The sequence below is a fragment of the Notothenia coriiceps genome, unplaced genomic scaffold (assembly GCF_000735185.1).
Source record: "Notothenia coriiceps isolate Sejong01 unplaced genomic scaffold, NC01 NC01_scaffold00010968, whole genome shotgun sequence".
Lineage (NCBI taxonomy): Eukaryota > Metazoa > Chordata > Actinopteri > Perciformes > Nototheniidae > Notothenia > Notothenia coriiceps.
This window is the reverse complement of record NW_011343669.1, coordinates 590,371-613,720: the sequence shown is the minus strand read 5'-3', so window position 1 is coordinate 613,720 and position 23,350 is coordinate 590,371. Positions and strand designations below refer to the sequence as shown.

Genomic DNA, 23,350 nt, shown 5'->3' with positions numbered 1-23,350 from the left:
TTGTTAGTCGTTTCAACTATGCAGATACTTTTTTACTTTTAAATGACAGTGTTTTGAGATCTGTCTGGGATGATTGCCAATTGAAATGAAAAGGATTGACATTTGGTTTGTGATCATCAAAAAACAAAAAATTAACTTCCAGCTAAATCTGAATAATTCACTGCCTTTCTACTGAAGAAATAGTCAGTTAAAAACATAATTTCCATCTATTTGACAGCCAGGACATGAGAGGCTTATTCTTGAGCATGCTTGGCTTTAAATATAACCATTCGTTAAACTCAATGTCATATCAAATTAACAAAATTAGATCCAATAAACATACATTCTGTAAGCTCTAAAGTTTTGACTGATAAGAAATAAAAACTGTTTTGACCATGAAAAAAATAGCCTATTTTCTTTTACTTATTCAATGACATTTAGCATCAGACTGATACTGAAATATCTGCAAATCAGCCTGGATGATTAATCAGTTCAGCTCTGATACAAATGTCAAGTGTGCTTTCATGAAGATCTATCATAAAGTTTGTTTCAGAGAAGAAAAAGGTAACATGAGGGGGCTAGACAGTTGCCGGCAGGAAAAACAGATGAGAAAAATGCTTGCGTCTACACTAAAGTCGATTCAAAGACAGACAAAGGGACATTTTGTCTACAAGAAGTGACATACTCAAAATAGAGATCAAGTCAAAAAACTAATATTAACTTCACCAAATGTGTATTGATTGCAGGGCTTGTGTCGCTGATCATGTTTTGCTTTGTAGCACAGCTGCAATAATACTCTATGTAGCAGCAAAATGGTGGTATCTGTACGGAGTCAGAAAAAACAACTCAAAGTTCACGGTTTAATGGGGGCAAATGAAAACTGAACCAGGCATTTATGTTATCAACATATCTACATTTAATACAGTTTCTCAAGCGCTAGGATTTCTCAAGAAAAAAAAAAAAAGAAAAAAGAACCCTATTTTGTCAAGAAATAAAATCTGAGATACACAAGCAAATTATTTACACTACCTGCACCCCGACATGAACCACGGACGACAGGCCGGATTCACCACGGACGCACATTCGGCGGGAAAATAACCTGTAAACTGAAAATGTGTTTTACAGAAAGGAAACCAGCACCGAAAAACTTGGACTGAGGTAAGGATGAGAAAAGATGGTCGGAGCTCTTCCAGCATTTTAAACACGGACGTTGTTACATCGATACTAGCAAACCTCAAATCCCTTCAACAACACACAACTTTGTCCCACACTGGTGATTGGTTTACAGAAGATGTTGCAACCATGAGAAATAACACGAACAGCAAAACGGTGAGACCAATGAAAACCGTCCTCTTGCCTTTGCAAAGGAAAATAAAAAAATCACGTCATGCTTGATGTGAGCGTCCACGGTCATTCCAGGCAAACAGCACGAGCCAAACACAACGTCCAAGCACAATTTTTTGTTTCTATGAACAACACACACAGCACAGACCGTCCTCCGAAGCATGGTTTTCCACAGCTAATGTCATCTATCAATATTCAAACATTTTCAATTAATATCCAGCAATTTGAAAACTTTTTTTTTTTTTATACAGCGGTCATCTCCGTTGGTTTTCAGCATCCATTTCAAGGCCGCTTTTCATGAAATCCTTCATGTATCGTCCCGATAAAAAACACTTTGAATTACTGTAGGTCAAGCCTAAACCTAAAGAGTACATTATGCATACATTCAACGTATTTAAATTGTCTGTAATGGGGTGTGATTGATATGCTAAGAACAAAAACTAACCATCCTCTTAAGAGTCTTACATGGAGACATGAGTAGGCATGTTTGGAGCGCCACCTGCAGGTGGAGAAGAGACTTGATTCCCTACATGACTAGTTTTCAATTCTCATCATGTGAAACTTGCATACACCTTCATGGAGAAAAGGATTTTGGCATTTCAGGTCCCACTTTAACAAATGTACATTAAGAAGTGGGCAAATGCTCCAATGTATATGAAAAACTAAAGTAAACGCCAAATACAAGGCCTATGTCTTAATGTCCACCATACGTAATATATTAATATTGGTGGTGTGTGTGAAACACTGGAGTGCAAATGCTGATGCTTTCCAAGGATTGTGGCACTCAGAGAAAGAGAGAGGGATGGAGCGAGAGAGAGAGAGAGACCTGAGAGTGTGGCCCCTTTTTGAGAGAAAAGAAGGGAGTCAGGCTGGAGAAATACAGCATGACAGAAGGGAAGAGGAAGGAGGAGAGAAGGAAGAGGAAGGAGGAGAGAAGGTAAAGAAAGAGCAGAATGAGATGGGGGGGTCTTAAAGGGAGCAGCAGAGCCTCAGAAAGTATGAGCGGGGAGTTTTACAGCAAAGATCAAATGTGGGGGGGGGGTAAGAGGCAGACCGAGATACATGGCTCCCATCTGGTAGTCCATAATGTGGTGTTTCCCTCTTGTGTAAAAGTACATAATCCAGGGGGGGTGTATCTGTCTTCTATAGTCTGGTGTTGTCCAGGCTTTGTGTTGAGAATGGGGAGTATGGATTGAGAGATGGGAGGGGATGGTGGTGGTGGGGGGGTCCCTTTAGTAGTCCTCCACCCAGCCGTTCTCCTGGATAAAGGCATCGATCACCTCCTTCATGGCCAGGTTTGGGATCAGCTGGTCCTGGGTCAGGGGGCTCCTGGTGACCGGGTCGAAGTGACCCACCCGCTGCACAGAGAGCAGGTTATACGCTAGTGTTAGCTACTGCTAGGTTGTATAGCTAATTCATGCAAATAAGACCGTTTTTGGGCACATCTACAACAAAATGTGTCATTTAATTTTAGTCACACAAGTCACACATCTACATTTATAGAGATCTTTTCAGACAAGAGGTGTAGCTCAAAGTGCTTTTAAAAAAAAAATGTTTACAAATGTGTACAGAGGCCTCTTCTGAAAATGTGTGGTCTGAATTCCCCTCTTGAAATTGAATTTGTCCCTTTTAGAACTTATTACTAAATCAGTGGTCATAAAATAAACTTGAACTACCGCCTTGTGGTTGTCTGCCTCCAGCAACCCGTCAAGTTGCAGTTTACAGCCATTTCAGTGTGAAAGGGTGTCATCACTTCATCGTTTTATTCTCAGCGACATTTGTGTGAAATTGTCATAAGCACATGGATGTGTGAGGTCACAGTGACCTTGAGCTTTGATTACCAAAAGGAAATCAGTTAATTCTGGAGCCTAAGTGGACATTTCTGCCAAATTTAAAGTGGAACTATCATGCTATATTCTAATAATATAGTGTAGGACCATACCTATATAAGGCATATTTATACTTTTTATTTCTCAAAATACCAAACAGATCATGCATTTTAGCCATTCCTCATTTCGCTCAATTTAACACTGTCTTTGCATCATGGGCTGATTCTGTGAGAACAGCACCATCTACAGGCCTGGCATATGTACTACAGCGTCTCCAGCGCTTTCCAACGGCAATGTCCGTGGCTGTCTCCTCCTGATTGGTGGAGTTGGCCCAATAGCCGTAGCGCCACTTTTGTGACGTCATAGAAGTGTTCAAATCTGGATCAGTCTGTATCAGATCCGTTGCAGCCCCTTTTTAAGAGATTTGGGTATGGAGGAAAATAGAGAGGGTTGTGTACTATAATATTATATTATATATTTTCTGACACTTGGTGAGTTCCCTGGAACACCGGGGACACATATTCATGTATAAAAGATGTACAAAAGTGCATTTTGCATGATAGGTCCCCTTTAAAGAACATCTCTTCAAAATGTTTTCTGAGATAACGGCAGACGGACGGAAAACCCTAAAACATAATGCAGCTGACGAAGGTTTTACCTGTAGGTGCTCTTCAATGTCCTTGCGATCATAAGTGATCCCACTGGGTGTGATGCAGGGTTCCCTCATCAGCTCAAAGCTGATCTTCCCACACAGGTAATCTGGGATCTCCCGCTTCTGAAGGGAAGACAAAACGCAGCAAGAGTCACACTGATGGGACGCTAAGAGATATATGGATATAATATCAGAAGAGCTGCCAACACTATCCTCTGAAAACACTTCCCCAGTCCAAGGAAATATGATATGAAAGCATCAGTGAGCTCACTAATGATATCATGAAGTTGTGAAATGAAGGTAGTGAATAACACACTTCTTTCGTCAGGGTTTAGTAAACCTTCACACCTTCTAACACAAAGAAGCTAATCGCCCTGTTGTCAGTCAGCGCGGTCTCTTTTCTCCTGACAATTACATGACAACTCCTTCAGTTCAGGCAGCAACTATCCATAGCCAGGATAATTAAACACCACAAGCCCTTGCAAACAAATAGTGATGGTAACCATAGAAACAGCTCAGGCTAGGGAAAGTACATTACTGTCTGGAGTAAAGGTGAATTATTTTTCACAGATGCAATCGCAACCACTAATGGTAGCAGATCATTTGAGTACACAACACAGGAGCAATGCAAAAAGAATGTCCCTATGATAGAAAAAAACCAAATCTGAAATGCGGCATCATAATGTGCTCATGTCTATTTCTCTTGTTGCTATGTCAACGATCAAAGGTGGTGGGATGTAGGTGTTTACCGTTAGCAGAGATGCATTTGTGTGGGTGAATGTGATCAGCGTCTATTTGTTAGACCTGTAATGGATGATGGTGACCTATTCAAAGATGTTTTTTTGTTTTTGCTTCTTGCCCAATGCATGCTGTGGACATGGTAAGCGACCGAATGAATGAACACAATTATTACATGCTCATAGTTCCATACTCACTTTTCTTTTCTCGTCCACTTGAGAGAAGAGCTCCTCCATGTCCATTAGATACTTGTCCTAAGTAGGCCACAGCGAATATATTCATGAATATTCAATTGGAATTGTTACTATGTTCATTTAAAAGCATGAAAACTGATATAGTGTAAGAAATAGAACGTACATTTTTTGTTGAAATCTTGGCAATATCGCCTCCATTTTGGTTATCGTCCTGTTTCTCTTTGTATTCTTCAAGTTCTCTGAAGAAAAGTTTATTAGAAATCCTTATTACCAATCTTCATCAAAAGATTACTATGACACACAGCACGCTGGATAATTGTCTCACCTTTCTTTATCAGCGATTATGAGTTTGGTCAGATAGGCATGTAGCTCGTTCTCCTGGTTGATGCGCTTCTCCTCGATGTTATTCCAACGTTTCTTCTTCGCAATGCGCAAGGCGCTGGGAATGTCATCTCCGAAATTCAGCCTCTGTTCTTTTGCCAGGTTATAAGCTGTAGAAACATTAGAACATTAGCATCTGTTTACCACTCAAGTTTCTCTTTCACTTTTATTTCCTTCATTTCTTGTTCCTTTGACAACACATCAAAAAGTTAGGTATAATAAAAAATGTTTTATCTTTTATTCTGTATTATTATTATTGTACAATGACAAAGCTTTGCTGTGCCCATAACATTCCTCAGAGTACAATAACTGATATAAGTAACTAAACCAGTTTTAAAAGAGAAACACGTTGACTTATGTATAAACAAGGAAATACATGAGGAACACTGTGCATTACATGATCAAGCTGATTCTTCACACTACCGCAAAACATGATGAAACAACGGTTTCACCATCTTATTGTAGTTTCTCTGACCTTTCTGCAGGTTGCCGATGGCCTCGTCGTAGTTCTCCAGCTCCAGGTGACACTGGCCCAGGAAGAAGTGAGCCTTCACTGACTGGCTGTCCAGCTCCAGCGCATGCTTACAGTCAGCCAGAGCCTTGTCATGCTGCTGCAGCTTCACATGGCACAGGGCCCTGTTGGTGTAGTACACTGCCACCGATGGATTACGGTTCTGGGAGAAACCAGACAAATACACATGCACTTTAACATCATAGCAATGTCAGATTCAAAATTCAAAGGCTTTATTGTCATAGGCACAGCAGCTAAAGTGTAGTTATCGCAATGACAACCTTAAGTCCCATGCTTCTCCAACAATGCAACTAAATATATATAGGTCATGAAACAAAAAATAGTGCAAGAAGAAACAGAGTAGAAATAGAAATAGTGCAAGATTATGTTGCAAGACCAATGTGCAAGTAATGCACGAGAAGTGAACTATGTACACATAAAATACAATAAGTTTAATGTTGCAAGTGACCAAGTAAAGGTCTATATACATGTAAAATATAATCACATAAACAAGAACATATTGTAAAATTAGATACTTTAGACAAGGGCAATATCATTTTAATATGTTTGAGTTATTTAGACATAATTCCAGCATTAGCATGACACTCACAATAGCCTTGCTGTAACACGTAGCAGCCTCCTGGTACTTGCGGCAGAGGAATAGCCGGTTCCCCTGCTCCTTCAGCTCCTGCGCGGTTGAACTCTTCTCCGGGCTGCCGGCCATCTTCTCCACCGGCTCCGCGGGGCCCGCCTCGCCCTGCTTCCCTATCCTGTTCCCCGTGTCTCCGGCTGGCTAGCTGATGAGTTAAAGAAAGCCCTGTATCTCCTGGGTCTCACAAACTGAGAGGAGAGACACACAATACACGTGAAGCTAAGTCAACATTCACGTTGTGTGTAACACTCACTGCAACGCACCTGCAATGCGCGTCTTGGGGAGAATTAGGTGCAGTCAGTCTTTGATGCCACCCAGAAAAAGGCATTTGTCTAATTTGCTGACTGTGCACACAAAAATGACAGCGAGGTGGCTGGACTGACAGCGAATTAACTATTCATGTGAAGGACGTCCGTGGTGACTACATGAGAAGCAGAGCTAGCTAAATATTAAAGACTCACTGCCTTTAATGCAAGGCTGCTGCACTGTAACGGTACACCACTGCTACATAATGGTAGTAAGATGTTGTAAACAAATACGCAGGGTTAACGTTTGGCCCACTAACAGAGGGATGCATGTGTTGCAGAAGCAATAATATAAACAGTGACAATGTCGTTAAATTTAGTTAACAGCGAAGAAGAGATCGGTGCTTAGCTAGATATTAGCTGGTTAGCATAGTGAGGTATGTTGTCGATTATACGACAATCGTTTTTCGAGTGAGGACCGTTCTTCCTACGCAGCTGTATTACCTTTAGTGACACAATTAATCACAAGCTGATTGGAATATATGTATGACGGGCCTAAAAAGGCATATTAGCATTTATCTTACGTTCACATCATAGCCCCAAAGCAACCTGAGAAAAGAGAAATATGCTAACCTAATGCTAGGTTAGCTTGTTTGCTACACAGCCTTTTTCCCTTCTATCTATGCTACTTCAGAGTTAGTGGTTGTCTCTGAGAATCGCGGTTAACACTCCTTACCTTGTAGAAGCAATCTCACATCCAGGTAAAACCGATTGTATATGATTTGATAGCTTTATCGATATATTTTTTCCCATACGAGCTGTCATGACAGGTTGTTGTTATGCTGACGTCAAGCGCTTACGCGAAGTCGACGGAAGCCGAAAGGGTTGTTTTTCTCTCAAAGTAAACCACTGCCTACCAGAATATTTGTGTTCATAAGACACTGAGTCCTAATACGATTAATTAAATGTCATTGATTGAGCCTTACATGCGGAGATAGTGCTTTGTATGACAATATTTGTATTTAACGATGTGATAAACTAGAAAAAGAGAGAATACGGCTTTAACAGAAAGCAACGCAACACACAGTAATCACCGGCAGATGGCGGTCTATAATCAGAGTTTCATCTAAACATAGATAGATAGATAGATAGATAAATAGATAGATAGATAGACAGACAGACAGACAGACAGATAGGTAGACAGATAGACAGGTAGTTAGTTAGATAGTTCATTAGAAAGATAGACACATACATACACTCAACGTGTAGTCAACTTAGAGCAGCTAACTCTGACTAAAGTTGTGATTCTCAGTAAGTACAGATAATTTGCAAACATATTGAATATTCTATCTCTCAGATATGATTTTATTTCTGCCTAAACTCTGACACTTCCTGACAATGGTCTATTCATTTGTATGGGGCAGATTATGATCAATCATTCTGTATATATTATCAGGGAGATCCCACCCACAGAGAAATTCACCCACACACAGATCCATATATGACCTTTATGAACCTTTATAAAGTGAAGAACATTCAAGTTTAGCCATGGAGGAATTAGCAGGGCTGTGGCTGTGGACGGGGTCACTTTCATCTGGGCCGGTTGGGTCTCTGGAAGGCTCCGCGCAGAGATCAGTGTGTGAAGATTAAGGCACATCCCCTGAGCAAACACACGGATAAATGTGTGAAGGGGGCCGTTGAGCCGCAGACCCACCAGCGCAGTGTGTCCCCAGCTGTGTTTACCCATCTCCACCAGTCGGTCCCCTGATCCCCCAGAACACCCAGCCCCAATATCTGTTAAAGTGGGGCTTTAGACCAGAGACTGACTGCTGCAAGATTAGATTCAGAGATGTGAAACTGTTATCAGTGACACAAATAATTACTCAGCGCTCAATAAATGACATACAATCACTTTCCCCTTTATACTCAAATTGTGTAGCCTTTATCTAATTATGATAAGAAAAGATAAGTGGGCAAAATCAGCAATTACAAACAAATATCTGGGTCAAATAAAAAGTGTTCCCTCATTGAGATACATGTGGTGGATACAATTATAGAAACAACTCAGCACCCTCATAAGTTAGTATTTATTTTAGTATGGCAAGGTGTAACTTATGAACTAGAAACTAAATGAAGTGTGTGATATGTCTTAATTCTGAGTGACAATTGTACTAAAGTAATTTTTAGCAGATAAAATCATGCAAGACTCATTTGAGCAATACATGTGCTGGTATCTTTGCTTTACTCAGAACAATCATCAAAGAGCATAATAATAACCTTTGTCACTTAATTTTATTTAAATTACTGCTCTGTGTACGTTTATACCAGTAATGTTAAAATGTGGCTTAGTAAATGTCTTTACAGTACCCGTCTTTTCTTGCTCTGAGTTCATGTGGTTATTACTGTATTCAGTCAGGAAAAAAAATACTTGAAAGTCTGACTTCCATCAGAGCATTTGTTCATTAGGTGAAAAAGTTATACAAAGATATACAGTTTTACTAAATTATCCAACAAAATAATGTGCCATACACACGCCATAGCAGAAGCTGGGAGTTATTGGAGAGACTAGGTGATTGTTTGCAAAGATTTCAAACAAAACAGGAACTCCACATTGTGGAGCATGGGGCATGTGAATGCAGCTTGAAGGGCTCATTGCTTACATTTAAACTCACGAGCTCTCTGCACACGCCTCCTGTCCAACATCCCAACCGCCATCCTCTGCCCCCCTTCAAAACTGATGCCCACTGCACCAGCTGGCGTAGCCTCCAGTCACCTTGGCAACAACACCAGGAAGTTGCCCGGCTCCTCTGGCACAGCTGAAAAGCAGCCACTTCCTGATTGATTCTGGTCTTTCTTTCTGCCTGTGTAGTCGTTTTCCCATTTGGCAGTGGTCTCCGCCATTCAGCGCCAACGCGTCTGAAAAGAGAAAAAGGGTGAACACACTCTCCGTGGCGTTAAGGGAAACCTCAGGTTCAAATGGGTAAAACAAAAGCTGTGTTTACCCACAATGGTGGCCCTTTGTTTGGTGGGTTTGCTCATTTTGGGAAGGGGAAAGGCTCATAGACTTGTTCAAGTGGGTCTGAATGCAACCTGTACACAAAAGTAAAAGAATAGTTTCACAGTCTCAACTGAAAGAAAATGGAAATGTAGGAAATTATTGTTTCCATTTGCGCCTCATTTGATAAACCAGCTTAATGAAGGGAAGGTCGCCGTTGCATTTTGATTATCGGATTCAGAAGTGTGCTTATATTGTCATACTGTCAGAATACATCTTTTATGTTGCTTTTTTTTCAGTTAGTAATATAAAATACAAACAAAACGCCTGCCAAGAAACTCTAATTAACCGTCCGTCACACTGCGACCTCAAAGAAAGGACACATGCCCACCTGTCAATCACAACGTCCATCTTTACATTCACTTAGTCATCCCTTTAATTAACTCTTGTGCCAAAACACAGACACAAACTCAAATCGAAGCTGCTTTGTACTCATACAGTGGGCACACTTATTACATTACATGTCATTTGTTAGACGTTTTTATCCAAAGAGACTTACATACATTCAGTACTGTGGACAATCCCCACAGGAGCAATTTGGGGTGAAGTGTCTTGCCCCGGGACACAACGACATGCTGACTGCAGTGGGGCTCGAACTTGCTATCCCCTGATTCGAAGTCCATCACACTATCCACTGAGCCACAGCCTCCCTACTCATATGTATTCAAAGTAAAAAGTTATTAAATGTTCTATGTGCCTTAAGTTACAGTTCACTTTTTCAAAAGGAACATTGATGGGAGTGAACGAAGTTTTAAGGATGTGTTTTTTGGTGGAATATTTTTCATTTACAAATCAAAGTTTACTTGAAATGTCAGTCCAACAGGGTACATTTACTTTAATCTGTAAATTAAAACTTAAAAAAACTAACTAACTATTTTTTTTTCTCACACGTTTTTCAATATGAATAGCTTTAGATCTCCATATTTCAATGTTCATTACACAAGTGTACTCCTTAATATCTCACAATTGTCTCTAATATACTCCAAAAAGTGCACAGAAAGGCAACCTGTGTTTATTTAATGTGTAACTTGTAATCACTTTAGTCCATCATTGGTTAAAAGTGTTTGGTAATCATTTATAATGAACAACTGACCTTGTGTGTGTGCATGCTTTAACTCGAAACCACTGGTCGTTAAATGAGGGATATCCTGATGCTAGCCCAAAGGCAAGTAAGAGAAAGCCCAGAGATACCCAGGGGTCAAAGGTCACCCACACACCTCTGCAGCCCTGATTAAGCTTCCTGACAAAGGGAGGGGGTGGAATAACTCATCTAATTCAGAATGTGCGCACAAACAGGGAGCTAACAAAATGTGGATTGTTAAGGAGGAGTTGAATCTAAAAGAGGGAACTAGGATTTGAAGATGCCAAACATCATGCAAAGAATGAAACGATTTTAGGAGATGTTGTACCCTGCAACAAAACAAATTGCAGATGTGCATTAAGCAACGTGCATTAGATACATTTACTTTGAATCACACATTTGCAAATAACCTTTGTGTATTTTTTTTAGCATCAGTTGGCTTGAGACCTCAAAACGGAGGCTTAAGTAAACTGAAACCAAAGAGTTTGTTTTTCAAACTTGCAATGTTAGTCCAACAATCTTTTACACCCTGGGGGGTTGACAGCACACTGCATCTCAAAACACACACCCACACACCCCATGGATTGATGTGTGGCGGCTGGGGGTGGAGGCGGCTGCTGAGTTGCTTGTATAAAGTGGCGAGGGAGAAGTTTTACAAAATAGTTTTTGGAGGGAAATCGAAACTCTTGAGCCTCAGCAATTGAGGGGATGAAGAGGGAACACCATCTTCTCCTCCTCCAATTCAGTGCATTTATATTAAAGTTAACGATTAATAAAACTAACAACTTCCTCCAGATGGAAACAATATTTGTTTACCGATTGTTATTAATTGCAGGGTGCAAAACACAACATTGAGTTGTTTACATTATAATGAGGTTTGTTTTTAGCTGTGTCCCATCACATTATCAATACAAAAGCAATTGTTCTGAGCTCATGCAAGTCAGTAGTGATGACTAATCAGTGGGTTTCCACTTAGAAAATCAATGGGACTCTTCACAGGGGTGAGCCCAGCCAGCAGGGGCACCAAGGAGTGAGCAACTTCCCTGCATGTCCCCCTCCCATCCCCCTGTCCTCGCTGCCACTCCCCACCGTAACTCTCTGAATTTCCCCTTAGGTCATGCTCTCCAGGGTCACCAAACCCCACCCTGCACCAACCCCCACCCCACAACACAATCCAAAGCAGCTAAGGCAGACATAATGAGCTATGGGCTAATTGTGAGTATGTGTGTGTGTGTGATGGCCAGACAGAGGTTTGTTTTGGGGGGTGGTGCGTTTCTGTGTGTGAGTGTGTGTTTGTGTGTGTGTGTGGGGGGGGGAATCTTGCACAGTCCTTCAGGGCAGCTCAGGAAAAGGCGAGTGTTGACTGACAGGTCTTTGGAAAAGACTTTCAGAGGAGTCAGACATGCAAGGACACATCTATAGTGACAGACAGTCACACACACTCTACTATGAAACCAATGCTCTCCATAGCCTACAGTTATAAACACTACATGTTGCATACAGAGTCATATAGGGTATATGTTTCAATATTATTTACCCGCACCAAGAAGGTTAGGTTTCCTGTTCTTTTTTTAAACGTTTGTTTGTTTGTCAGCATGATTACAAAACAACTACAGGCCCCATTGTCATGAAACTTAGTGGCATGGTGTGGCATTAGCCAGGGAAAGGCCGATTACATTTTGGAGCTGATCTGAATCTCAAAGGGCACACATGCAATAGTTTTACTTCCATAGAAAAGGTCTTGGCGGAGGTCTGCTACTGCTTCTCTATTTTTCTGTTATTTGGGATTTCTTTTAAACCAAAATATTTGTTTTATACTCATCCAGTTTAGGTGGTTTTTCACTTGAAATCATGAAAGCAATCAGTGGACTTGTATTCATGTCGATTTCAAATCAACTCTGACAAACTTTGCCACTCAAATTCCATCTATTGAATCATTGCCAACCATCTTGATTGTGATGACATAAGTCAAACAGTGAAAGAGAACTGAGAGCTAACATTAGCTGATAGTTAGCAACTGCAGTAGAGACGTTTATCTACTGGGTGTTTATCTTCTGTCCACTTGGATGGGACCTTTCACTGATGCGCATCAGATCGAAACGTTACAACTTCTACCGGTCACAACACATCGGGGGGAGGGATGTGGACACATTCTAACGAGGAAATGACAGGAAAAAACTGGAATATTCTTAGCTTGTGTGCTATTCGTATATTCTTGCCAGCTACAATAGTTCACCAGCTAATAGCCTGCATACACGTGCAGATAGGGTTCAAAATCCTCAGGTTGAAGCTCTGTATGAATGTGTGTTCTCATGTGTGTGTCTACGTGCATGTGTATAGAGAGTGAAAGTATGTGTGAGTGCAGGCAGTCATGCATATGTGTGCATGCATGAATGTGTCAGGCAGTTTAGCTCTGTCTGCAATGCTCTAGTTATTCAGCAAGTGACTTTTCCTCCTTTCTACCCCCCTCGTCTGCAAATTCTCTGCAGAACAACATAGTTAACATTAGCTAAAAAGAATAGAAGTTATGCCGTCCCACACGGTAGATCGAAACAACACCACTTTTATTCTACTAGTATTCTTATGAGGAAATGACTGGAACTAGAATATTCTTGGCTAGCGTGCCATTCGTCCGTCCAGTAGTTCCCCAGATAGCCTCGCCTTGGATGTATTACAGAGAAACATATTCCCTCAGTCCAACGAAAGTTGCTCATTGAACGTGCACAACAAAAAAGTTTACAAAGGAAACCTTTTTCCTCTGGACCTTTTGGATTATGAGGTTTCTTTGTGTTTACCTATGAAACAGCATGACATATGACTATAGTGTGTTATACATCTATGGAGTAAACACTATTCCTCTCTGTTCCTCATTAGACTGTTTCAACATCAGTAGATACCAAGGTTGGCAGCCAGCTTAAGTTTTGTCCGTCTCTATCGCCTGAATAGAACAGAAACTTGTCTCTTTACTCTCGCCGCAACAATCCAGCTATTTGTTGTCATGTAAAGTTGCTGAAAGCAGCTTTTCTTGATCCTAGAAGTGTGTAGTCGGCAGATCCCAAATTGGACGGTAATCAGATCAGTGCGAGGAGTTTGACAAATGACCAATGACAAGCACTGGACCCTGGAGGATGGGAGGGGTTGCAAGGGGTCGGAGCTGGGGGTCAGAGGTTGGCTTTTCAAAATCGCTCAATCGAAGGGCCATTAAATCCCATCTTTGTGTGATTCCTCAGTGAAGCGCGGTGGTTCCATCAAATGCCCCCGATCTATGCACTAATGCGCCCAGTAAACGCTACGTCCTGGGCTCCAGCGGTGCATATTTAGTTTGGAGGCCGATGCAATACCGTCACCCCTAAATGATGTGCAATCAGTGGAGGAATTTGCATCTCCCTGGTTGATGCAAAAAGCTGAAAAAGAGTAGTGTGAATTGTTTGAGGCAACTTTTAAGAAAGGAAACAATATGTCAATAATTTTCATCTGTTTGTTTTATTTATCTAATATATCATATTCCATTGACTTGTATATAGAGTCTTCTTCATCTCAACAAATTCTCTTGCACTATTTTACCCGTTCTTAGTCCTATATATATATATTCATGTTGCACTGTTGGAGGAGCCTATCATTGCCATATCTACACTGTAGCTAATGTGCACATGACAACAAAGCCTTGAATCTTGAATTTAGAAGTCTAGTTAAAAATCATGCATACTTTGTAATATCTTAAAGACAGTTTAAGTTCTGAACCTTGTGTATTTGTCCCCTTAAAGCTTTTTCTAATGTTATAATTTGGTGAAATGTGTTTCTTTTCCTCCCACTCAGAATGAAATCTACAAACTAAATCTTCTCTAAATCCAACTGCTCTCTGATTATTTCGTGAAAGCGCCTGCAATGGAGCTCTTTATGGTTAACATGAATGAGAAGGGCTTTGTGATCCAATTTTCTTCTGTAATTCCTCAATGTGTTATCTCATATGTAAAGTATGTCGTCTCTGGGGCGTCCTGTCTCCAGCATTGTTTTCTTACGCCTGCCGTCCAAATTTCCATCACAAACATCTCGCCCCGTATGACCCTTTGCTTTCTGTCTGTGGAGAGGCCCTGATTAGCCTGCATACATGAGCAGATAGGGCCCGAAATCCTTACGTTGGAGCCATGCATGAATGTGTGTTCTCATGTGTGTGCGTCTACGTGTATATAAAGGAAATGTGTGTGTGCAGGCAGTTGTGCATGTGTGTGGCAACTCAGCACTGTCTGCAATGCTCTAGTTATTCTGCAATTCCTTTTCCTCTCTACCTCGTCTGCAGCTCTCCGCAGGACTTCAAAAACCACTATTGAAAAAGAGGACTCCTCTACTCCCCCATTATTTCAGCTTCCTCCGTTCATTAGTCGTGGGTCAGATGAGGAAAATGAAGCCAAACAACCACTTGGAACTGTGAGATAAATATTTACCGCCTCTGGTATGCTTTGCAGATTTTCTAATATCCTCAAACGAGATAAACACGATTATTGCAATTTTTTCCCTTAATTGAATTTGTGAGATTAAAGCACATTGCTTCATTGAAATAACACCAGTAGAAAACAATGTTAAAGTGAAGGAAACCGCACAAAACCCACCTGTTGTGTACATTCAAATCCACCTGTTATAATGACAACATGCAGCCTTGCACACCCCGAGGGAGAGGTGATATGATACCCCTGAAGAAAGAGGTGTGTGTGTGTTTGTGTTGGAGACGTTGGGGGTTGGGGGTTTACTTAATTTTGGCGGTCCCCTCAAGGGTTTCCCCCCAACAATAGCTACCTCATTTGCAACAGATGCATACGTTTTTAACAGACAGGTTCCATTGATGAGCCGGAGGACACTGAAGTGCAGGTGCTCAGAGACTAAATTGGAGGGCAGCTCGTGTGCGACGGTATTTAAAAAAAAAAAATTACTTCAAAAAGGGGTTCAGGGACGAGCTGCAGGTCACCAGGAGTCTGAATGGATTCGGTGAAAGATGGTGGGAGATACAAGACGCTCTGGATTCAGATTTGGTGTGCAATCATGGCCCCTATTCAGAGATTTTAATTGTCATCTGGGGGATGAAATGTGAAGGCTGTTGGATTACTGCTAAGTCTTGAGGAATGATCTCTTAATCGTTTCTCATCCTTACACTCATTTAAACCCTTAATCCTGTTACTTTTCACATTGACACATTTTTTCTTCCGATCATGCTATATCATTTTATTTGTAACACACAAATTATTAACCGCAGCCTAAAAAGGCCCTTGGGAAAGCTTTCTTTTTTATGGGTTTTTTTAAAGGTAAAGCTCAGCTCAATCTTCCCAGTCTGCAGCTTTGAAACCAAGTCATATTATTCATTTTATGACTTGTAACTTAATACCTCGAGGCGACGTCAAGTGTAATTCTGACCAACGGCCGGATTTCAACCCTCCTCAGGAACAGCTGCACCTGTTAAGCTCGGTATTATTTCGACGATATGATGTGAAATGTGATCGGTAAAAATGTAATCTTATCAGCCTCATTATTCTGCTGACTGAGCGGAGGGTTTTTTAGGAGGAATAGGGAGGTTTTTGTGCACGGGGAAATAGCTGAGGGGGTCAGAGTATTGGCATGTGTCTATTGTCTGAGCAGGCCATTGTATAGAGGGGGAAGGGGGGGTGGGGGGGGTTTAAAGTTTAAAGTCTCTATGTGTGTCTGTGTATGTGTGTAGGCAGGCTAATTCTATTATGCACAGCCAAGGATGACCTAGCCTGGCCAAACTTAATTCACTGAGCAGGATGCAGTGCAGAGGAGGAGGAGGAGGAGGAGGAGGAGGTGGTCAGTTAGTCAGGCAGCAAAAGCAAAACTGACCATCCATTCTTTTCAGTTTTGATCAATTTTATCATAGAATGTTATAAGAAAGTGAGTAAATGAGATGTTTTGAGGTGTAATGGCAACATTTGTGAACACAGAAATATGAGGATTTATCAGATTGCTGTAGTAGTAGTAGTAGTCACACACGTATATACTGTATCAATGTTAAAGGAATGGTTCAACATGTCTGTAAAAAGGCAGGCATACTTGCTTAAAGAGAATATCAATACCACTCTTATAGTGCGGGTAGTGCGGTTGTGTTTCAATGGGAAGGTTGTGGGTTTGATTGTGAGTGAATGTTAGCTTCTTTGAGTAAGTGGCATCCTCTGTGTGAATGGGGGGTGTATGAGTGAATGATGACTTGTAAAAGTGCTTTGAGGAGTGGTAAAGACTGGATAAAGCGATATATAAATACAGCCCATTTACCTTTTATCATATCTGTCCTCATATATTTATTTGTATTATTGATATGAATCTGCAGCCATAGGTGGTTAGCTTCATTTAGAATAAAAACTAAACTGGTTAAGATATCTGGGCTGAGTTTAAGCTTCATATTTACCACCCTAATATAAGAGTGGCCTCTAACTACTTAACTTATTCTTAAAAAAAACAATAACATTTTATTTAGACATTTTTTCCTTTCAAATAGTTATTTCTTTAAATTTTAAGTCTGTTTACAACAAATATTTTAAACAATTTCACAGAAATATACATTTGAACTCTAAGTAACTTAATGACAGGAGAAGATGATACTTCTGAAATGACTTAGTAAAGCAATGGTCTAATATGAAACAAATATTCATCATAGGCGAAAGAGACGTAGTTCCAGTACCCATCTTAAGGATCAGATGACTCTAAGTCACAGCATTTGACAGGAGACCACCCTGTTTTCTGCATAACTGATGTGGACAACTGTCAGAAGTGGACTATGAGCAAGCAATCAATCACATCAGAAGTATAATGGTCATTTGAATGAAACGCTCCACAGCATCAAGTATGAAAAGTCAACAGCAATGCGTCTTGACCGCCAAAAATTATGCAACTGACTTGACCGCCAAAATATATCCCCTTTGTATTCTTGACCATTGTATCAAGATAAGGGTATTCAAATGTGGATGTGGTGGAGAGGGACAACATCTGTCTTCCCTGTGGACATATGTAAAACACTTTACCTATTGTCAATTTTGGAGGGATCCAGCTTCTTGTTAAGTTTCCCTCCAAATTGATTCAGCCAATTAGGAGTAGTTTTGGGGGTTGGGGCGCAGGCAGCAATAAAGGCAGCGGTGAACCTCTGTCTGACCCCCAGCTGGGCTCCAACAACACTGCTTATCAAACTCACCAGGCCTAAAGCATCACTATAGCACCACTGGGATGCTGATTATATTACTCTAATCTGGATTCCAAATAATGAGATTGGGAGACGCTCTCTTAATTGCAGCTAATGAGCGCCATAAATGTGGAGTGAAAGGGGTCGGACATCCAGTCCGCTAAAGGCTAACGACTAAAGGGGGTTTCCCTCCAAAAAAGAAGGCAGGCGAACCCATTCTGATTTTGCAAATAAATACGGAAAGCTACCACACACACTGCCCTGCTCTAATGAGGGAAATACAGCATCTAAAAAGGGATATGACATGCTTGCTTCAATCTGGCTACAATTAAGAGCTGCGGAACTGAAAGCAAATGCTTTGTAGTCTAAATTTACCCTCAAACCTCGCGTACCGTAGGAAACTTCCTGTGCGTTCAGCGGCCGCTCTGAAAGTGTTTTCATTTGCCGTTTTTTCCTCCCTGGCTGCTGCTCGCAATAAAGCACTGACTGCCAAATGTAGAGTCCTCTTGAGTTAGCACTGGAGACATTGTGTGAAGAACCACTTAAAAAGGAGTCTGGTCTGTTTACCCTCTCGCTAAACTATTCCCTTGTGTGCTTTTGAACAGTGAGGAATGTGAGAATCAACGCAAAGGACATGAAGGTTGTCAGCAGTGTTGACGCTGTGTGAAGTCAGTTCAATGACACTAACATTATCTGCTTACACTAAAGATAAGGGATTGGATCTATCTCTTTGTCAAGATAGGGAGACAATAATTATTAGGTTTTAAGGACCACCAATTCCACTTGCAGATGTAGAAGAGCTGTGGGGTTCAGAAATAGTGACTGATCATTTTCTCAAGGAGCCAGAAAAGCCTAACGGGTTGTTAGAAGTCAGCAGATGTTTCTGGAGAAGTTATTTGGCAGCGATATTGCTATGAGGGTTACTGTTAGTTTGATCTCTCCGCCGTTTTAATCAGCACTTCAAGCTGCAAAGCTAAACAATTTCAGGGTTGAATCACACCAGAGTTTAGCTACATTTAGGAACAAGCAAACAGTGGGGGGAAGCAGGGAATGGCTGCACAAGTAAAACTCCTGCATTTAGAATCTTACTTAAGTAAAAATCTGAAGTGTAAATTACTTAATTAACTTATTATATCAACAGTTAAAGTACTCATTAACATACAGAAAACTGCTCCCTCTTGGTGTTTTATTTAGACCTTTAATACCAATGCATATCATTTACTAGCTTTTCAAATGTAGGAACAAGTAGAACATGTCCCTAATGTATTTAGATTACACCTTTACAGACAACCAGTTTCAAAACTGCAATCAAACTTGGTTATTGTGTTTTTTTTAAAGTCAAAACTTCTATTCAACACAAGGGATAATGCAAGTTGTTGTATTGATGTGACAACAAGTACATCCGTTATAAGAACAACTGATCACAAATAGACAACCCCAAAGTTAAAAAGTCATAAGTCACAGAGAGCTTCCTGAATTGGGACACAATAGATGGAGGGATCCATTTAGGACACCTGCGGTGTCTTCCCTCCATTTCTGCTAATGAAAAGTCCCCAGGGCGCCCAGCTGTGACCTCTGACCCCAGACACTATAATTAGGTTACGGTATATCTGGAGCTGCTGAATGCAAAAAAGTGCAATCCCAATATGTGGAGCTATAAAGAAGATTTAACGGTGCATCTTCAAAGTGTTTTGAAAAGATGAATTTGTCACAAAGAGACGCAAAGAAAAAGGAAATGTGTGAGCTGCACGAAATGTGAAAACTGAGACTTAAACCCAGCAGCCACAAACAAACCTCTTGTGTGACTATATCACAAGATAACTCAACTTGTGCAGAAGTTACTTGAGATCCCGATGGAGGACATAAAAGCACACAAGGGCCGTATAAGAGTATTTAGACAGTGAAGCCAAGTGATCTATTACATGTTTAGGAAAACGTTTAGAGAGCATTCTCAGGGTGTCTCTGCACGCCTCCAGCTGCGTTTGCTATCAACCCTCTCTGACACTGTTTATCTGGTATAGGGCCCTCTTGTATTCAGTTTCCCACTGGGCTTTACACTCACACACACACACACACACACACACACACACACACACACACACACACACACACACACACACACACACACACACACCGACATGAGAGGCACAAAGAGAAATGTACTGTCATACAAACAAACACATACACAATCGGGATCCTGAGAAAGTGCAATGAGAGAGCAGGTGTCAGTTTTCACATGCGGCTCTCATGGGGGCTCGGAGGGTAAATATCAGCACAAGTTTTTCCGAGCTCTTCTCACAGACGCTGACCACAGACCAGGAGTCCTTCACCTGCATGGAGAGCTGGGAAAACGTCAGCTTCACCGCTCTCACTGACTCATCACAACACAAAACTCAACAGTGAAGTATGGGAACGTGCTAAAACAGCCTCTTTCACTACATGCCTACTATGAATATAGAGCTAAAAACGTTGACTTCCTGTACAAAATATGCATCGCTTTTAATTTGACAAAAGAAATACACTTTATGAGACAGCTTCCCTTTAAATGTAGATCATTTGAAATAGGAATAATAGTTTTAAGGTGAACAAATCTGCATGCTTGTGCTACATGTGTGTGTATATATGCCTTTAGCTTGATATCTAAATACACACATCCAGAAACTGTATTTTAAAACACAGGACTCTCTCTATATTCCGGCACTCAGGATATTAAAGTTTTTGTAATTGAACCCTAAAATACCCCTTTTTCACAGCCACGTAAACACATTATTTCTCATGACTAACATCAAGCTAACCAGGAAAAATGCACGACGCAGCACAATCCTATGGCGAGATAGAAGGGGTATTTTCTGTGACCGTGAACGTCGGCTGATTGTCAGAGTGTCCTGACAAGCTCTTGGATCTCATTACCAGCAGATAGATGACTGTGTGCAGGAAAACAAACAGCGGCCATGTCAGATCAACCAGATTAGCATCGAGGTGCCATGGGAAGCTGCTGAAAAGTCTGGGAACGAAGACAACTTGTCAACTCCGATAAGGTCAGGAGTCTTTAGCCGACATGTTCAGATTCAGATATATGAATACAAACTGTAGACCCATCAGCCCTCTGTCTAAAGCAGCATGTGTCATATACAGGATGTGTTCAATCCCTGTTATGATTTGATTTCTAGATATCAGCAATGTTGGACTTTTGTTAAGACAAACATTTGAAATTCAAAGGATTCAGAACCATACCAATGTTTAAAATCATTGGTTGTTTCTAACAAGGAAAAAGTACTTGTACTCAAAACGTGCTTTAAAAAGTGGGTTTTCAGCACTGCACTTTGTAAAAAAGACGAAATATAAAGTTTCGAATTACTAGGAAGCTAACTGCATGTTTGTTTAGGATTCAACATGAAATGTCTTGGCCGATTCCATGTACATTTCTTATTACAAACATTATATTGAATCTGATTGACCCTCTTTCAATTAGCACTTTGGTCTGGGTTGCTTACGTACGTTCCCCTTAATATATGAAATCTCAGCATAGTATGAAAACTATAGGACCTTTGATAATAGCTTCTGTGTCCGAGACAGCGAGAACAGGTATCGTAAATGCCAGCGACACCACACTGTCACTACATCGTCCCCATGTTTGCCGGCACACAGAAACCCTCAGAGGAATACAGTACACCGAGTAAATACACACAGCACTAACACGTGCATGCAAACTCTCGTATGCGTACAGCAGCTCTGTTTGAAGACGCTCTCATTGGCGGAAAGGTGAAAATGAAGCGGACACCGAGAACGGAAACTCTGCAGGAATCTGGTTCAGTGGTTACAGTACGAGCACAACAAGACAGTGTTTCTTTAGAGAGAAAGATGGCATTGTTGTGGATGCAGAACGGAAACCACCAGGTCTGATGGTTCTCACCCTTACACTGGCCTTTAATAGTAACTTAGACATCGAGAAGCTAGCTGTTCCCCCCCATGTCCAGTATATTTCCAGTATGGGAGGCTGTGGCTCAGCGGATAGTGCAAGGAACTTCGAATCAGGGGATAGCAAGTTCGAGCCCCACTGCAGTCAGCATGTCGTTGTGTCCCTGGGCAAGACACTTCACCCCAAATTGCTCCTGTGGGGATTGGCCACTGTACTGAATGTATGTAACTCGCTTTGGATAAAAGCGTCTAACAAGTGACATGTCATTTCCTAAAGTAAGCTAATTAGCAAGTTGGTTGCAGCACAAACATGAGAGCGGAATCCATTTTCTAATCGAACTTTCTGGAAAAGCAAAAAAATGTTTTTAGATTCTCAATTTCTCAAATAAAGTAGAAATATCACAGCCTAAAAAGTAATATAATTAAAAAGTACTGTAATAATCTAAATTAAAAAGGTACTTATATAAAGTGCAATATCATATGCATATGAAAGTATTTTTTTTTTATCGTGAGTTACATGTAAGAAGCCACTTTGTATACAACTGGGTTAAATAGTAGTATAGCATTGTGTTATATCATTTAAGCATATCACTTTTTGTGTAGTATACTGGAATAAAATGTTTAATAGTTCCCACTGAAATGTACTGGAGTTGAAATATGAAGTAGGATAAAATTAAAGTAAAGAACCTCACAATTGCATCTAACGTCAATACTTGAGTAAATGTACTACTAATGAATGTTTAAACTTAAATTACGTTTTTTCCAACTTTCCATCCCAGACCCTGTGACTCTTTTGGTGAAGAAAAGTGGGAATAAGATTTCACAATGTGATAAAAAAAAAGAGTTGTTAACCACATCAAAAGAGTTAGATCTCAGTACGGTATGTTTGAACTGTTCCGGGACAATAGATGGAGATTAAAGTGACACATCAATGCATTGTACACACACGCCACATGAAAGCACTAAATATGATGGTGGCTGGATAACACTGAGGGTCGTACCAGGGTCACAAAGCGTGTGTGTGCTTTTGTTTTAATGGACATTTGTATGAATGCATGCACACTGATGTGACAAAGTGTGTAAATCTGACTGTCCTCTCTGAATACACTGAGCACACGTGGATGATATGACATATTGATGATGTCCATAACTAAGTTTATGCACTAATGTATTCATTTTTCCTTCTCTTTGACTGAGCCACCCCCGTCGCTCTGCACTTTAAACTCTGCTGCTTTGAAATGCCCTGCAGAAAACAAAGCTCCGTCCGGCTGCAGACAATAAAGCAGCTGGATTTCTGCACATGTGCCTTTGTGTGGGTCTGAGGCCTTGTCATAACTCCATCGCAGGGGCCTAGACTTTCATCACGCACACATGATAACTCACACACGTACATGGAAAGTCACTGGCTCGGAGAGACGAATGGCGGTGATGGCACAAAAGAATATTTGATTTGGTTATAAATACCACAACATGAAAGAGGAGCACAGCGGGGTAAAGGGGCAGAGGCCACGACAACCAGAGAAGTCTTATCTTCGCCATCATCACCATCATACATAGTGCGTCTGAAAATCAGGTTAGCATTATCGAACTGTGACCA

At 40.9% G+C, this 23,350-nt stretch overlaps 2 protein-coding genes across 3 annotated transcripts in view; both read right to left on the bottom strand.

Annotated features, from left to right (window-relative positions):
* Positions 1-825: 825 nt before the first annotated feature.
* On the bottom strand, positions 826-7,379 carry stub1 (STIP1 homology and U-Box containing protein 1). 2 transcript variants are annotated; one of them, XM_010772187.1, is made up of 8 exons: positions 7,262-7,379; positions 6,239-6,468; positions 5,593-5,791; positions 5,062-5,227; positions 4,900-4,975; positions 4,740-4,796; positions 3,811-3,927; positions 826-2,681 (listed from the first exon to the last, which is right to left on the bottom strand). In XM_010772187.1, exons 2-8 carry the CDS (start codon positions 6,350-6,352, stop codon positions 2,556-2,558), a joined length of 855 nt encoding a protein of 284 aa, XP_010770489.1. In that variant the 5' UTR covers positions 6,353-6,468; positions 7,262-7,379; the 3' UTR covers positions 826-2,555. The 2 variants fall into 2 exon arrangements, with proteins under 2 accessions (XP_010770489.1, XP_010770490.1); XM_010772188.1 differs by having other exon boundaries at positions 6,239-6,425.
* A 2,175-nt stretch (positions 7,380-9,554) lies between these two features.
* Positions 9,555-23,350, bottom strand: part of ccdc78 (coiled-coil domain containing 78) — a 35,312-nt gene continuing 21,516 nt past the window's right edge. The window contains exon 11 of the mRNA XM_010772200.1: positions 9,555-9,615. Coding sequence (XP_010770502.1) covers positions 9,561-9,615 — 55 coding nt within the window. The 3' untranslated portion in view covers positions 9,555-9,560. The remainder of the gene's footprint in view (positions 9,616-23,350) is intronic.